General features: G+C 47.5%; 1 protein-coding gene across 4 annotated transcripts in view; it reads right to left on the bottom strand.

The window, feature by feature from the left end:
• Positions 1-5696: 5696 nt before the first annotated feature.
• The window catches only part of TFAP2B (transcription factor AP-2 beta), a 31775-nt gene continuing 20741 nt past the window's right edge, over positions 5697-16730 (bottom strand). For 2 of the 4 annotated variants that reach the window (XM_064508297.1, XM_064508299.1), the window contains 4 exons: positions 16259-16377; positions 13874-14015; positions 11450-11709; positions 5697-10078 (listed from right to left, as the gene is read on the bottom strand). In XM_064508297.1, the coding sequence (XP_064364367.1) occupies positions 10038-10078; positions 11450-11709; positions 13874-14015; positions 16259-16377 (562 nt within the window). In that variant the 3' untranslated portion in view covers positions 5697-10037. Of the gene's footprint in view, positions 11710-13873; positions 14016-16258; positions 16378-16730 lie in introns of all 4 variants that reach the window. The other 2 variants (XM_026093819.2, XM_026093821.2) reach the window with 1 other exon arrangement.

Genomic DNA, 16730 nt, shown 5'->3' on the forward strand with positions numbered 1-16730 from the left:
GGGCCATTTCCTATAGGGAAAGGAAGGAAGAAAAAGCGAGCAGCGTGAATTTGTGTCATTATTAAACCCAAAATGACAACCGGGATAGAGCAGAAACTTTACAATAGAAAGACTCCAGTGAAGCTTTTGGTTTTGCACTGCTAAAAGGGCTTGTGGGAAAACAGTCATAACAACAACAATAAACACAGGAGCAACAAAAATCTGGGATCCCAATGCCTGTGCCCACAGTGAGAATAAAAAATGCAAAGCCTGGGCCACCTCGCCTTTAATTTCCTAACTGCTGTTTTGTAAGGCTGTGTCATGCTTCTCAGTTCAAACACGCTTTGGCTCTTTATTATTCATGGGCCTTTTTCTCAGTCAGTGGTGTTGAATAATAAAACAGCCCAGGATCAAATGGGCCAATTCTCCACGCCTGACACCAACTGCTACTGTTCGCTGGGCTCTGCCAAGCGTTGCCTCTGATAATGAGTGGGATTTGGTTAAACAGTAAATTAATGAATAATGAAATATCCAGGTTGATCAGTTAGAGAGCACGCTTGCTTTGCCCCCGGCCAAACGCCCAGGGCAGAAATTACTCTCAAACGGCACTTGCCTGTGTGCTGGGCTGGATAACTATTTTACAGCCTCTTGCTTGACAGGATGTTGGGAAGGGGGCGAGGGGAGGCAGGGAAGGGGGGAGGCGGGCTGGGGAAGGGAAGGGGCCAGGGCAATCTCGTTATCACCTTGCGGAGGGCAGAATGGTCTTGCAGGGGCAAGAGCTGGGGCTGTGCCGATCCGGCTGGAGGGCGGCAGGTTTGCAGAGCAGAAGGGGCTGCGACAAAGAAAAAGACTGGGAAATACTGCCCGCACGGGATGGGGCAGCTACATAGGGTATAAACAGGGAGAGAAGGAGAAAGTAAGGCAGAAAGGAGAAGACACCCCTGTAAGTCTTCATTTTCTGCGCTGAGAGAGATGAGTAGCTGCAAAATATTCCCCGCAGGTCAGTAACACAAGCACATGTATGCACACAGACACACACGCACAGAGCCAGAGGGGGGAGGAAAAAAACCCTTAAAGCTCTTCCCGATTTTCACACCCATCCTCCAGAATTACACAACGCCCCAGCCCAGTGCGAGGTTTTGGCGATGGGGGGATGTTTCTTCCCATTGCCTCGCTCACCGCTAATTGCCATCTTTTATCCAGAAGCGAAGCTCTGTGTAATCACATACACACCGCCTTTTTTTTCTTTTTTTTTTTTTTGTGTGTGTTAGGTTTTCTTTTCAAACTTTATAAACAAGCCTCAACTTCCCAAGTCAGGGCCGGAGTGTCTTTTGGGAGGGGGACAAAATAAATAAATAAATAAATATAAAAGTGAGTGTGCAGGTCGGGGCTGAGTTACTTTCGCTCGTCTCCTGTCACTCCTAAGTTAAAGTTTAAAGAAACCTTTGAAGCGTGAGGAGAAGGAGGTCCCCGCTGCGCCGCCCCCGCCGCCCCGGCCGCAGCCGCGGGGTCCCGGGGCAGCATCCCGGGAGGGCTCCGGGCGCTCCCGGCGCCTTCCCGGTCTCCTCTCCTCCTCTCTCGGCACCGTGTCATGCGAGCGGAGCGACGGAGATAGCTAGCAGATGAAGAGCCGGCTCTGCCGAGCAGTTTCCAAACGGGTGTTTGCTTTACTCTCCCGCCTCCAAAAAATTGTCCCCAATTCACCCATCGGGTGCTAATAAAAAAAGCCGTAACTTTTCGTTGTAAAATACTTTGCCCCTTGTTGTTCCTATTATTCCTGTTTTAAACCGACTGGAAAAGCCAGACTATTTCCATGAAAAACATCTACCCTAAAATGCTTTCTATCCCCAAAGTGCAGTGCTTTCATCCCCCCCACCCCTCTTCCCGTCGTTGCCAGTTACTGCGCTGTGATTTACTGTGCAGGGCTGGAAACAGGCTCCCTTTCCCCCAGCCAAGCGAGGATCCACTCTGGACTCAGAGAAGGGAGCACCAGAGTGCAAAGGAGATCGGGGCTTGCTCTCGGTCCTGCCTGCTGCTCCCGGCTTCGGGAACAGCCGCTCCTGCGGAGCTCGCCTTGCAGCCAGCCGCCCGTTTCGTGGGAGTCGGTGGGAGCTTTGCAGGAGCGAGGGCTGGCAGGTGATGCTCTGCAGCGAGACACTGTCCTTCGCGCTGGCTTCACCAGGCAAAAGATCCCCCCCCCGCCCCGGTACTTTAATGGATTTTTTTACCAAGAAATGTCCCCACACACTTTCTTTCCGCCCTTGCGTTTTCAAGTAAGTCTGTGTTGGCAAGTAACACTGTGAACGTAATTTCGGCCGTACCCGATGCTCTTTGGAAGTCTCAACACGCACTGATTTATCACTGGGAAACAACAAAACGGTTCTGCTTTAAATGAAGTGCTCTTTTCGACCTGAGGAGAGCAGCCGTCCCCGCACACGACGGCTATTCCTCGCACGCCGCTGTTTATTTAATATTGCCAATAATTACAGGCACAGCACCTCCCCACGCTGGAAAACCAGCCTCGTACGGCCGGGGCAGCGCGCAGAGCAGCGCCTCTGCTTTCCGTGCCCTGCAAAGCGGCGAATCCCATTGTTCCCAGTTTTTTGGTTGTATTTTGGGGGGTTTTTGTTGTTATTGTTGTTGTTTTGATCTGTGGAGATGCAGACCCAGCAGGGATATTCCCGGGGGATATTCCGGATCCGACCCAGGGCCCAGACTGGCTGGAAGGGGCAGAGCTGCTCCCCCGCAAGGCCCCGGGGCAGGTTTTGCCTCCCGCCCAGATGTGAAGAAATCACAGCTCCGCGCTGGGGAGCACCCAGCGAGGGGGTCACTGCGGCTGAAGTTTATTCCAAAAATTTAATTCCGAAGGCAAAAATGAGGTGCTTTTTTTTTCCCTTTTTTTCCCCTTCCTCTCTAAGTCATAAAACTCAGCAGTGGTCCCTCCCGCCCAGAGTGGGAGCGACTCCGCAAGGCGCGCAGCAGAGGCGCGTTCCTGTGACACACGATGTAACGCAATGTCCTGGGTACAGCTGTGCGCGTACACATGTCCAGCCACAGCGAAAAACAAAAAAAAATGCGTGTGGATGTCTGTTTATGAGAGCCACAGCGAAAACAAAGGAATTCAATGAATAAATTGGTCCTGGGGATTATTTAAGACATTTGACTAGTCCCATCATAGGGACACCAGATGTTATTTATGAGGTCTCATATAAATGTGGGCCATACCATGCAGGTGGGGAGGGAAAAGGAGAGGGGAAAGAAAAGGAAGAAAGAAAAGAAAGGAGTTCACCCCAAAGGGATGGAAGACAAAAATGATGTTTATGACTATATAAATCAAGGTGAAGTTTTGTAATGGAAACTAGAACTACCTAGAGTTTAAAAAAGAGACTGGGGCAAGGCAGGAGAAACGGAGAGAAGTTCCCCGCCGGTCATGACTGAGAAAGCAGATTATAACATCAGACCGGTGGGGAGGGGGAAGTTTTGATGAGATAGGTTACTGCTGCTATTCATTTATTTTTAAACTTAGCTGAGGGAGAAGCTCTAAGACGACAAAGTGCAGAAGATAGATAGATAGAAAGAAAGAAAGAAAGAAAGAAAGAACATGGTCTTGATTTGTTGAGGACCTTTGGGAAAATGCAGTGGAGCAGAGGAGATCATCAGGAATATTTTTTTCCTGACACTGCATATCCAGATCCACTTGTGTCTGCGCCCACCCCTGTGAGCTGGAGGGGGGACGAAGAGCAGCACCCGGGGCCGGAGCTGTGCTTCGGCCCCTGCGGGTCAAGGCACAGCAGTCCCCTCCGGGGAGGGAGTATTTATACTTTAAAATGTATTATGTTCTATCTATTATATATGTGCCTCAATGTGCAACCTCGAGAGCATCGCTGGGAGCCTGGGAAACATTCCGGCGACGGGCTGAGCCCGTCCTCGTCTCATCTGGTCCCATTTTAAAGGGAGCTCTCGGTTCGCACAAGCGAGCGTTTCTGCTGAGTTGTAAAAGCGCTTTCCGCGTTCCTTTTTTTTTTCATTCTTTTTTTTTCCGTCCCCTTTTTACATAACTGTTGCACAGCCCTTGGACAGCAGAGGAACTTCCTGATTCCCTCCCCGCCCGCTCCCCCCATGGCCCTCCCAGACTCCGCTGGGAACTTCGCGAGATGTTTTGAAACGTTTCATGCAAAACATATGCTCTACTAAAAATAATATCATCAGTGCAATTAAAACAACAACCGAGAAAAAGAAAAAGAAGGAAAAAAGAGAGAAAGAAAGGCAATGCCTCCTTGCTTTTGGAAACCGGCTCCAGGGTCGCTGGTCTTCCCAGCGCTCCCTGCCCAAGGGCATCCTTCCCCCACACCTGCAGCCAGGCCAGCCCTGCACCGGGGAGGGGGGGGGGGGGCGGCTTTTTTGGGAGGGGTGGCTGGTGCCCACTCCCCGCCGTGCCAAGCCCCCGCAGGAAGGAAGAAGGGGGGATTCCCTTTTCTCTCGGGCTCCCAGGCCTGCGGCTTCCCCCCCCCCCCCCGGCTCCCCCCGACCCCGCTCGGGTCTCGCCGCCCGCCACCTCCCTCCCCGGCCCCGCAAACTCGCTCCCGGCGCTTTCGCCATCGCACCGCGGAGGAGAGAAACTAGGTCACGGCTGAGCCCAAGCCCGGCTGGAGCTGAGGCAGCCGAGCCTCGAAAGCTTCCCCAGAAAACAGACTTTGGGGCCGGTTGTTTGCAATGCCTTTTTGTTGTTTTTGCCGTTTTTATTAGGATTTTTGTTGGACACCTTGGGCCATCAGCTGAGTCTGCTCCTGTAGTCCGAGCTGGAAGGAGAGGGAGAAGGGAGGTAGTTTGGAGCTGGAGGTGGGGAAGGATTTATTTTTTGCTCTCCCCCCACCCCGACCCCCAGCAAGAGAGAAAATATTAAATTGCAAAACCCGATCCGTTGTCTTTAACGGCTCCTGCATTTCTCCGTCTACGGCTCCCTCCTGAAAACTAACAAACCCATCAGACTCTGCAGAACGGGCGCTTAACTAAAATACTTCGCCACCGTAAATGCCACGCTTGAAAGCCGCTCCCACCCCCAGGGCTCCACATATGCGCGCTGCTTTTCGGGGGGACCGTGGGGAGGGTTGAGTTGACGGTCCCTTCCACCTCTGATTTACAAGGACAAAAATGACAGGGCTGAAAGGAAAAAAAAAAAAAAGAAAAAAAATCGGGAGGCCCTAATCTGCCTCCCCAATCCCATTTCCCAACCGCAGGGTAAATCTTGAGTCGCTCCAGAGTGGCTCCGGGTTAACCCTGGAGATCAGGATCTACCCCGAGCTGCTCATGTATTCTTCATGAGCCCCTGTTACAAACCCAAATAAAGCCGACTGGGGAACGAAGGGGTTTTTTTTGGGGGGGGGGGCGGGGGGCGGAGGGGTTATTTTTAATATTTCCCTTTGCTAATCACTGGTGCTGCAATGGTGGACCTAAAGGTAGAAAATAATCCTGCATTGTGAATATGAACATCACGCCCGAGCTGTATATTATAGAATAAATATACATACATACACACTCACATACACATATACAGAAGTGGAAAAGTACAGTAACAGAGCAGTGAGGATCGCGGACAAAACGGTTCCTGCTATTGAAGCCTTGTAATAATACAGAACATTTTGTTTTACTGGCTAATACTTGGAAGAGGGAAAGATTTAGTCCGAATTTAGCTAGTAAAGGCAAAATGAAACGAAAGATCACGTTAACATGACATGAGGTTTATTATAGGTCTGCTTAGAATGAAGAGGTAAGAGTGGTAAAAATATGGACACTTTTGAGTCAGACAGAAATAAAATACCAACATTTCTGAGAAGCAATATTTATTGTCCTTTTTTTTTTTTTTTTTCATGTAGAGACACGTCCTGAATTTCCCCAAAGCCTAGACTGGGAAAATAAAGACTTCTTGGCGTTATAAGTAAATCCGTCTGCAGAACCAAAGCAGCACCAACATTCAAAAAAAACTGAAGAGGAAAATACAACAAAACACAACAATCTCTTTTTTTATTCTTATTCTTATTATTTATGTAAATCAGGTCAGCACTGGACAAGAAACCAATTTCTACCCATTACCATAACAGCTTGTCTATAAAGAACAGAAAAGATTCAGATAGGATACTATCTAGTCAAGCGGTTTTTTTTGTTGGTTTTGTTTTTTCTTTTTGTTCATTTTTTTCTTTTTTTTCTCTTTTTGTTTTTAAACTCCCCCACCCATTCACAGAGGTATAGATTCACAGATAAATAACCCCAAAACTACTTGCTCGCCATATTTACACATTCCCGTTAAATTAAGCATAAATAAATATATACAAACTCAATACTGAATGCCTCTCCGCATTTCTTCTCAGGAAGAGTCGATAAACTGATATTTCTCACTGCATGGTCAGATTTTTTTTTTTTTTTTTTCAAGAAGAGGAGGTGAAAGGGATCATTTGGGGCATAGGAAGGAGAACGGTGTCTTTTTTTTTTTTTCCTCCATCTTTCCAGTTTCTCATTCGCGTTTTCATAGCTTTGCATTTGTTTGGTTTTTTTTCCTTATCGCTGGCACACAAGGCTTAGTCTCTCTCGAAATGCTCAGGCGCTTGTTGGGGGATCTTTTACTGTTGTTGTTGTATAAGAAAATATATTATTTGTAAAAAGCCTAGGGTGTCTCTCACACAGGGAAACCCGAGGGGAAGGGGCTCTTGGCTGGATAACAGGGAGGCGGAGAGATGCTCCCCGCCCCCGGCAGCTGAAACGAGCACCAAATTCTGTGAGAAAACGTACGAAAACAGAGGACTGCGTGTTAAACCAGTCAGAGAGAGATTAGCAGGAGAAGGTAATAAGCTCTTGGGCACAGCTAAAGGTCTTAAAAGCACCCCCCTCCCCATCCACTCAGCCCCAAAAGTGAAAATTCGGGGATTTTTTCGGGGGGGGAGGTTGTTCTGGATACAAGACTGGGATTTCTCCCATGTGAGCAGGAAGGTCCTCTCCATCGCCTAGCTGGTCTCTGGCCGTGGAGGTTACGATGCTATGAGACTTTAACAGAGCTTCTCACAGAGAATTTCTATTAGGTGGGACAAGACACGACCCGGTTTTAAAGAACTAAGCCGGCTCTAAAGGGATTCCCATAAAATTGGCTTCTCGTTTCCTTCACACCTTGTGTGAATAACAACCAGAAAAAAAGTCAGGGAGCATACAAAAACAAAGATCTTTCCAACGGAAAATAGAGAATTGTATTCAAAAAATAAAAATAAAAAAGAGTGAGGTTAAGAATGAAATAAAGTTTACAGTAACCCACCTGTTTGGTTTGAAAACAAACTTTTCACGGTCTCTCCTCAAACTTTTCCCTTGAGTTAAAGAGCAGAGCTGCCGTGTTAATCCTCCTGTTTATTGATTTATGATCCCGAGGAAACCAAATCTTTTAACAACTCAATTATCAGATATATGTCTGAGGTGCCCCGCCAAGAGCAGAAGTCAAGCTGAGGGAGCTCAGGGAAACGCCGCTCGGTTAGGGCAGGCTGTGGTGGGACTTGGAGAGCAGGAGGCTGCGTTTCGCTCTCATGGGGGGACCTCAGCACTGAAAGCAAGCAAGGGATGTTTCCCTCTGTGGCCAGCACTAGACCATGGGGAAGAACAGGGATGGGTGTATTCCTGTGCCATGTTTTCTGCCTGTTTGCTTTTAATATGGAAACATCAGGGGTTTTGTCTCAGGACTTTGGGGAACAGGTGAGAGGAGTCTGCTGGAAACACTGAGAATTTTGCAAACTCTTTAGTTTTGCCTAAGGAAAACATGGCCTGGTGTTTGCAGTCTATCTTCCAGGTGGGAGGCATGAGAGGCACATCCAAAGTTGCCAGGAGTCAACTGAAACTCTCCCCTCGAACTTCCCAGGGTTTGGATCCTGCTCCAAGTGACCCAACCTGCACCTAAGGGAGATTTCAGCAGCAGCAGCAGCAGGAACAGGCCCTCACACATGCATGTGCATGCACACAAGAGCATGCAGCTCTTCCCTCAAGAAATTGCAAGCAGTCTCTTTCCCATTAGCTCACGGTGATAGTGTGATACACTACACTATCTTTCCCTGCTTTTAAAAGAAAGGAGCATCCCAAACACCCCCCAAAACCCTTGAATTGCAAGTTCTTCAGTGGCAGGGAATGAGTCCCCCTGTCCCTGTATGCACTGCTGGGGAGCTGGAAGACTGAGCACTAACTTGGGGTCTCCCCAGAGCCCAGGAGTCCACTCGGGGGGCGGGATGCTGCAGATTTTGGAGGGTTTGCTAGGCCTCTGGGCTCCTCACAAAGGCTGCTTTGCAGAGGGCAGGCAGAGCTGCATGCAACACTCAGCACTTGGCTTCGAAAACCAGAATTGTCTCACGTGACAGAGGAGGGAGACATGCCGGTCGCATGATGTCTTGGGGATTTATACCCGTTTGTTCCTCCCCATGTCCATACACACACACACACCCCTTCCCTTCTTGCATCACACAGCTGGGGCTCGCCTTGCACTGGAGCCAGGGTTATCCTTCTCCGTGAGCCTGCCACAATCAGGAGGCTGGTTGGCAAAGGGGTGGGCTTCAGAGTGTCCCAGTTGCCTGGGGTCTACTGCTCAATCTGAGGGTCAGAACCTCTGGGTGAGGGATCACCAAGGTCTATGTCCCACAGGGATCCACACCACCTCCAGGGACATGTGTAGGGGTCTACGACTGCAAGAGGTGTAAACCCACCGCTACCTGCCAGGGGCCTGCCAAGATCAAAGGTTACCCCAGTTCCTGCCGGGAGCCCACGGAGAAGTCCACGTGCCTCAGTTTCCCCCTTCTCTCACATGAGGATTCTCTGCCCCAGAAGGATCAAAGATACATGCATAAAGGCCAGCTTCAGAGCGGGTAGCACTCTCTGGAGCTAAGCAAATCTGTAGGGTTCCTGCGTTTCTATTGCTACACACGTGTCTCAGTCACAGGTATGGGACAAGAGTTGAGACCTTCGCTTGCAGCATGAAGATAAACCTTTGGAACTTAAAAATAGAGCAGGCCTCAGTTCTAGACCTTTCCCAAGCAGCTAAGGACATTTTGGGGTGTGAATCAAGAGGCTCATTTGCTTATTTAAGAAAAAAAAACTGTTGAAAAGATACATCCCTCAATTAGTTCTTCCCCACCATCCACTTTCAAAGACTTTTTTTTATTTTTAGAAACTAAAGCAAGGCAAAGGCGTGTCTGCCTTCTCTCTCTCCCCCGCTTAGATTTCAGGTGTGCCTGCCCAGGTTGGAGCTGTGGCTCTAATAGGGATCACGGCGGGGAGGCCTGACCCCATGGGAGCTTTGCCAGGGCCTCCAGGAGCGCCAGGATTTTACCCACACCCCGAAACTGTTCTGACACAAGCAAAAAGATGTGTTAGTGCATGAAACCTACCCCGCTGCGAAACATATGCAATTACCCAATATTGCAGAATCTGAACAGAAATTCATATCCTTACACTTTAGCATCATTTTACCATATAAGACAAAGAAAGGTATGTTAAAAAATAAGGAGAAAGAAAGAAATCAGACTTCCCCTCCACCCCTCAAAATCATATGCATAAGACAGCCCGTCACACACCAAACCACTGAGAAAAACATTGGAGTTAAGAGGTTTTTTCCCCCTTACCACCCCAACATGATCTAAAGCAAGAGTCACAAGGCATTTTTTTAAAAAAACTTTCTATGCAAAACCTCTTTCCTCAGCCTGAGACCAGAAATCAGGATATTCCCTGGCAAACCCTCCCCGCTCCCATCCTGAGGAGCCAGCTCACACGGCAGCCCTTTCCTCTCTGCGGACAAAACCCTAGTGCCAAGCAAGGTGGCAACAGTCAGCACAACGCTTATTTTCTTTGCAGTGTTACACCTTGATTCCAACTTCTATTTTTATCTTGTTCGAATTATTCCCTTTGAGCTTCTTTAAAGAAGTGCACCTACAGGATTCTGAAACAACTGGCTTTGATTTGAAAAAGAAAAAAAAAAGAAAAAAAGTATCAGAATATCAGAATTGTGGATTTTTTTTCTCTGTACCTGATATATTGTGTAGGGATCTCTAGTCCTCTTTGAAGAAGCTCATAAGCCAAGCGGGCAAAGCTTTAGGAAACAGAAGAAAATAAAATAGTGCATACTCCTGAGAAAGAATTACATACTCATATCACTCATTTTTTTGTTGCTGTTAACAGTTCTTTAAAAATGGGGAAAGATATCTCTCACACACACCACTAAAGGAAGTTAAGGATCATAACATTGGCATAGTTAGGAATATAAAACTCCCTAGAGAAAAAGAGGAGATCTCAGAAAATTAAGAAATCAGCTAGCACTACCATTTTACCAGACCTGACTTTCGAATTTTGCAACCCCTTATAGACAAGGCATTTTACCGTCAAAGGCAAGTACTAAATTAAAAAGGTATGTTTGCATGCGTGAATATGTGTGGCTGTACACACATATTAAATACATGTATATGTATGCATACATATATATACACAAGCATACACAGTGCACATACACACCTCTATCAAGCTATGTGTGTGCATACGCATATGCACACACATCCGCACACGCGTGCACATACACACCTGTAAACACTGGTAATCTAAACAGAGCGGCTGTCTAGACCAGGAAAAAAAAGGGTTCTTAAAAAATAGAGTTAGCTAATTCGATTGAGCTAGCATGACTCAAAACATCCAATCTAATGTAATTAACTGGAGTTGCTGCCACGAATGCAGATAGAGCCGACTGGTTTTGCTGTCCTCGTAAAAGGTCTGGGGCTTTGCACACCCACTCGCGTCACCTCCTTTCCTAGTCTAGACAGAGCCAGGGTGGTGAGATGAGATGGGAAAAGCCTGGGAATGAGATGATGGGATTGCTCAGAAAGGAGCGCTCTGGAAGATACTTTTGTCTATTGTGGAGACGGGACATCGTTCCAAAAAAAAAGGGGGGGGGGAAATAAAATAAAAATCACAGGAAGACAGACCGTGCATCTCAAGAAATCAAAGCACTGACACCAAAAATGTTTCTCCAATTTCTTCCAATAAGTTATTCATTTCTTTCTTTTATTATTATTATTAATTATTATTATACTCCCCCCACCCCAAATCATTATTTAAAAAATGTGAAAGAACAGAAGTGGGAAAAAAATCCTGGTGGTTGTCTTCACATGTTCCTGGCAAGAGACTCTGAACCACTGGTCTTGCGCCATTGTGCTCCTCTGATCTTAAATTATTGTCTTTCTTTAATTATTATTATTTTTATTATTATTATTATTTTGTCCTACCTAATAGAATTCTTCCAAAGCCCAATCCAATATTTTTAAAGCTAAAATTAAGACGGTTTTTTAAAAGATTATCTCTCTCTCTCTCTCTCTTTTCCTTTTATTTATTTAACTTTTTTTCTTTTTTCTTTCCTTTTTTTTTTTTTTTTTTCATTTTCTGTGTTTCTCTTCCTTGTCTCCAGTTTTACTACCTGGTCCTTCGCCAGATGTGTGCCTGTTAGCAGTGTTGTTGTTCAAGAACATCTTGTCCATGCCTTTGAGAGCTTCAGTTAGGTAGTTTTGAAGGGCCGTGAGAGCGGCGCAGATAGCGGGGGCCCCAAAGCCGTGAGTGATGAGGCTGAAGTGAGTCAAGCAGCTCTGAATGCCCGGTTCCAAAATAGGGGTGGGTCGGCTGTTCCCAATGGGCGTCCTGTCCTGGGCCAAGAGATCTGTAAATTCTTTACAAAGTTGCCTGCATGGAAGAGGGGAAGATGAAGAGAGAAGATAGAAAAAGAGAGAAAAAGTGGTGGTTAGACCCATCCCATACTGACAGCGGTCTATGAGACAACAGAGGCTGGAGGAAGGGGCAGGATCAGGCCAGGGCAAGGCTGATCTCAAGCCCCAGGCTGGGGCTTTTGTGCCACCTTCCTTTCCCCAGCTATATGGTGGACACAACTGCTGCTCCCACACCAGGATGCCGGTGGAGATCAGCAGCCCTCTGCCCAGGACCAGGCTCTTCAGCAGCAGGGAGCGAGCTTGCTGCAGTGGGGTTGTCAGAAGAGCACCAGGCCTGGAGATGGAAAGCTCCACCACCAGCATGCCTCTGAAGCCCTGCTAAAAACCCAGGCCTGCTGGGTGCCTCTAGAAATAACTGGGCAGCAGAAAGGCAGAGAGATGCAACACTAGTCTGTGGTCTATCCTTCTGTCCAGAGGCCTGAGCCAGGCCTTGAGCTGGTCCCATCGGTGCTGTTCCCAGAGAAAAGCATCAGTTGGAGGGGACCTGCACGGACCTACTGCCCCAAGCGTGGAGGAGCCTGGGGTAACACAGGGAGCGGGCAAAACCCCTCCGAGATGGCTCAGGCCGGGCATCCTTGGGAAGAAAAGCCAGGACCCTGGGGCCACGTGCTTCCTCATATGGGGACCAAAGCTGGGGCTTTCTATTTTTTTTTTTTGGGGGGGGGGGGGCACCAAAGCATCAGAGCTGACATCCAGCTCTTGTTTGTTTTCCCCACACCTTGGAGAATCAGATCTTTCTTTTTTATTATTATTCTTAATGAGATTGTCTTTCTTTCTTTCTTTTGCTTTGCTTTAGTCCAGAAGGCCTTCAAGTCAACAGGTACCTAGGCAAAGTGAAAACCTGGGGGGCAGGGAGGTCCTCCCAAAAGAATAGTCACTTTGAGACAGATGCCTACCCAGGGACCAGAGAAAAAGGGGCTGAAGGGAGGAGGAAAAAAAAAAGGAAAAAAAAGCTTTAAAAGTGCATACAGCTCTCATCCTCTGAAAATCTCTGAAATTCCCGGTGGGTTGAAGGTTTCAGAGGGTGGAGAAAGATAAAGGTCTACTTCTATATGTATTATCCATTAAGAAAGTGCAAGAGAGGAAACTTTGAATTTGGAGAACAAACAGTAATGAGTCCAACATTTTACATCTTCAAAGAGCAAAGCAGGGTCTGCGAGCAATTAAAGTTCTGGGACATTAATATCTTCTGACCCTGCGGAAAAGGGCAATCAAATTCCAATCACGTCTAAAAAACATCTGGACAAATTTGAGCAAATGATTTTTCAACCCTCCATATATTTCTTTAAATTACACTGTCATCGGAGCAAGCCACGTCCCAGAGCATGAAATAAATGAGAGCTGTTTGGGTTGTTTTTCTTTTTCTTTTTTCTTTTTTTCCCAGAGAGAGAGAAATGTGCAGAGACACACAGCACCCACCACCAAGACCTGAGCGAGATATAAAACGCCCAGCTCGCTGGCCCGGGAGGCAAAGCCGCCTGTAAATCAAACGATATAGAAAAGCCGAGGAGAAAGTCCCAAGGGAAGGAGATGGATGGGGGGGACCCAAACCCAGTGGCAGATTCCCACTCCCCATCTCCCCACCTGCTTCGCGACAGCGGCCGCAAATTTGTTAAAAGTAGGGACGATTAGCAATACGCGGTGGGTTTTTGTTGTTGTTGTTTTTAATTAAACTGTGTGGGAAAGGCGTTGCAATTTGGCAGCAGCCATGCAGGTGCGAGTAAGCAGCAGGGAGGGACAGACAGACGGTGTCGTCTCCCTGCAGCCCTGGGAGTGGAAGCAAAATACAGATTTTTGGTCTCCTTTCCATGCAGGATTTTTTTGGGGGGGAGGGCGGGGGAGAGATAGCTTGGAAACGACCTGGGGGACATCCACCTACACCACACAGAAGCCCCATTGCAGAAGGACACAGAAGCAATATAGGGTCATGGTGTGACACAGGGTCCACACGAGCATCCCCTCCTCCCATTCCTCCCCCCCGCCCCGGACAGCTATAATTTTGCGGCTGCAAACTCCGCCTGCCTTTAAAACGAGCTCAAAGGAAGGCTTTAAGAGGGGGGAGGATTTTTTTTTTTCTTTCTTTTCCAGGGGAGGGCAGAGGTGGCCAACTTCGCACTCACTTTGTAGCAAGCAGCATGTTTTTCCTGGAGTGGAGGTCGCTGGGGTCCGTGTGCTGCCTGTTCAGGTACTCAGAAACAGCCTTGGCCGGGAACTCCGTTTCGCAGATGTACCCAAAATCCCGAGCTAAATGAACGGCCTCACCTGGACGAAAGGAGAGGGGCATTAACAGCCTCTGATCACCTCCCTCTGCTACAAGCCAGCTCTTTCGGGCCGTGTTTGGGGACCCACTAACACCCCCTGCACCTTAGAGACAGGCTGCGGTCTCATGATTTCCCTCCACAAGCCCTATTTGTCGGCAGAAGCAACTTTATGGGGCAGCTTTTCAGCTGATGAGATTTGTCTTTGCTTCGATCTGGTCCTATACAAACTTGTGGGAAAAGTACACACACACAAACACACACTTCCAAGCAAACTGGACCAAAAAAAAAAAAAAAAAAAAAAAAGAACAGTGAGGTCTCTGAATTCAGGAGGACCCAAACTTCTTTTAAAGTAGAGAATTCCCTCCTAATTCAATACGCCAGCACATTGTCCAGGATTTTACAGATGTGCGCATAATTTTTGGTATGAATGTCCATTCTCTGCGGGACATTATATACATACTTCTATATACACCTACATATGAGGGGAGAGCGCCTGCATCATTATCGCAATTATTGCTGCATCTGCAAAGTGATGCAGGTAACTGCGTTTCATCCTCTGGAAATTATCAGTCCACTATCTGATCAGATAGTTTGGGTCCACCCCAGTGGAAAGACAGCAACTAACAGCAACCTTTTCCTGTGAAAAATAATAATTATTCTAACTCTAATACTAATTGTCACTTCCTCTGCCTGTCTGGTTTCAGGTTTCTAGCCTCCAGAGGTTCGTGTCATCAAACTCCTACTGATGTACTTTATGCCACAAGAAGAAGACACAGTAGCTGAAGAAAGAGGAAAAGAAGGAGAGGAAAAAAAAATACAAAAACCCCTCAGACTCTAGGGGGATTCCACCAGATTATAGCTCACCCCCTCTAGAATAAAGCATTAAACCCTTTAAAGCACCGCCTGAGGGACCAGGGGAAAGATTTCCAACACGCAAAACAGATAAGTCTAAGAACTCTAGGACCGCATTATTTTTGACGATCAGGACTTGCGGTACGACGTCATCTTTATTTTCCGAGGCATCTCGCTAATCGCCAAAGGGGCTGGATGCAGCATTTTTGCTATAGGCAAAAGCATAACAGCAATGCCAAATCCTGACCGGTGGCAGAAAGCAAGGTAAAGCCCGAGCAGGTGAAGCTTGGTCTGCGAGGAGGGAGCTCTTTTAAGGGAAACTGTTGATTTGGAGTTAAATCAGAGGAGGTATGAGCATGGGGTAAGTGATGCTGCACCCTTGACATGGTTGGTGACACCCACGCCATATGGATAACCCCATACCATACCCCGTGCTACGCCTTGCGCGCTCGGGGTAAGCCATATGCCGACAGCAGGCCAGGGGAGCCGGTCCCCACCGGCCCTTTGGGATCTGGTTTCAGCTCTGCATGCGGTCTTAACACTCGCACAACTCAACCAAAAAGAGCCGAAAAGTTAATATCTAGCGCAAATGTTTATGCATGGTTATATGCAGGAGAGATAAGTGGATTATTTCTGCGCCTCTCGGTGTGTATGTATAATGTAGATACATGTAATTCATAATTACATCCATACTATCCTAGTTATGTTTTTTGGAGAAGGTCCAACTTCTCTTAGCACAAACACAAGCACATATCCTCAACATATTAGCAGCTCTCAATTTTACTCTTCACTACGGTAACAATAAATCAAAGAAACGCGCCGAACACCAAAACGGCATTAGTTCGCTTGAAATCATCTAAAACTTAAGCTTCTCCTTCCCTCTTTCCTTCCTCGGGAATTGCTCATCTCTTTGTTCACGTCTAGTCATCCTAAGGTAACCTGCACTCTGCAGCTGCTAAAAATGCTCTGATTTCTTTCTTCTGCCGAAACGACAAGGGGGGCTGAATTTTTTTTCGCGATGAGCGTGCGGTAGTGGGCATCTGTCAGAAATAAACTCGGGAGGAGCGAATTAGCGAGAGCCTGGTAATTAATAGCAATGAGGAGTGGGGACTGCCCTGCACACACACACACGCACCTACACATATACAGAGCCTCATCCTTGCCACCAAGAGGATTCAATGCTTTCCCCACTCCCCACCCCCTCCCAGGCCAGGGACTTCGCTTTTTGGGGATGGGCTCCTTAGGCATGCTAGCCTTAGGCATGCTCACCCGCCCTGAATTTCACCTCTGCAGCGCTTTCCCACCTGATCCCGAAACTTTTTGGGTTCGCAAAACGTCAGACGCGAGTTGAGAGCGGGCAAGAGTGCGAAGGGGACGGCGGCCCCTGCTTACCTTCCACCAGGGAGGTGAGTAAAGTGACATTTGCGGCCTTACGCCTGCCGGCTGGTAAATTCAAACCGATTTTTTCTAGCCTTTCTCGCAAAGATCTCCCCCCGTTTTTCGATTTGGCTCTAGAATTGCAAAGAAATTAACAGTGTGATTAACCCCGCAGTGTTCCTGGAAGAAACGTTTAGTCTGAGCAGGCAGTGGAGCCTGGGAGGGTTTTCGCTCCACGTTAGCGCTTTGTGTGTGTTGATTTCTCCTTAAATTTGCTGAGATTTGCTTAATTTCTCCCAGGAGTGGGAGTGGGGATGAGCCCACTTTTCTCCTCCTTTTATCCAGGGAAATCAAATAATGCCAAATAGCAATAATTACCGTACAGAGGCCTGATATGGAAGGCGGCAACTGGGTTCCTATTGTATGACACCAACATGTATCAGGATGGAGTGTAGAGACGAGCAGAAAGACAGAGGGTGAGAATTAG

The sequence above is a fragment of the Dromaius novaehollandiae genome, chromosome 3, assembly GCF_036370855.1.
Source record: "Dromaius novaehollandiae isolate bDroNov1 chromosome 3, bDroNov1.hap1, whole genome shotgun sequence".
In the NCBI taxonomy this organism is placed as follows: Eukaryota; Metazoa; Chordata; class Aves; order Casuariiformes; family Dromaiidae; genus Dromaius; species Dromaius novaehollandiae.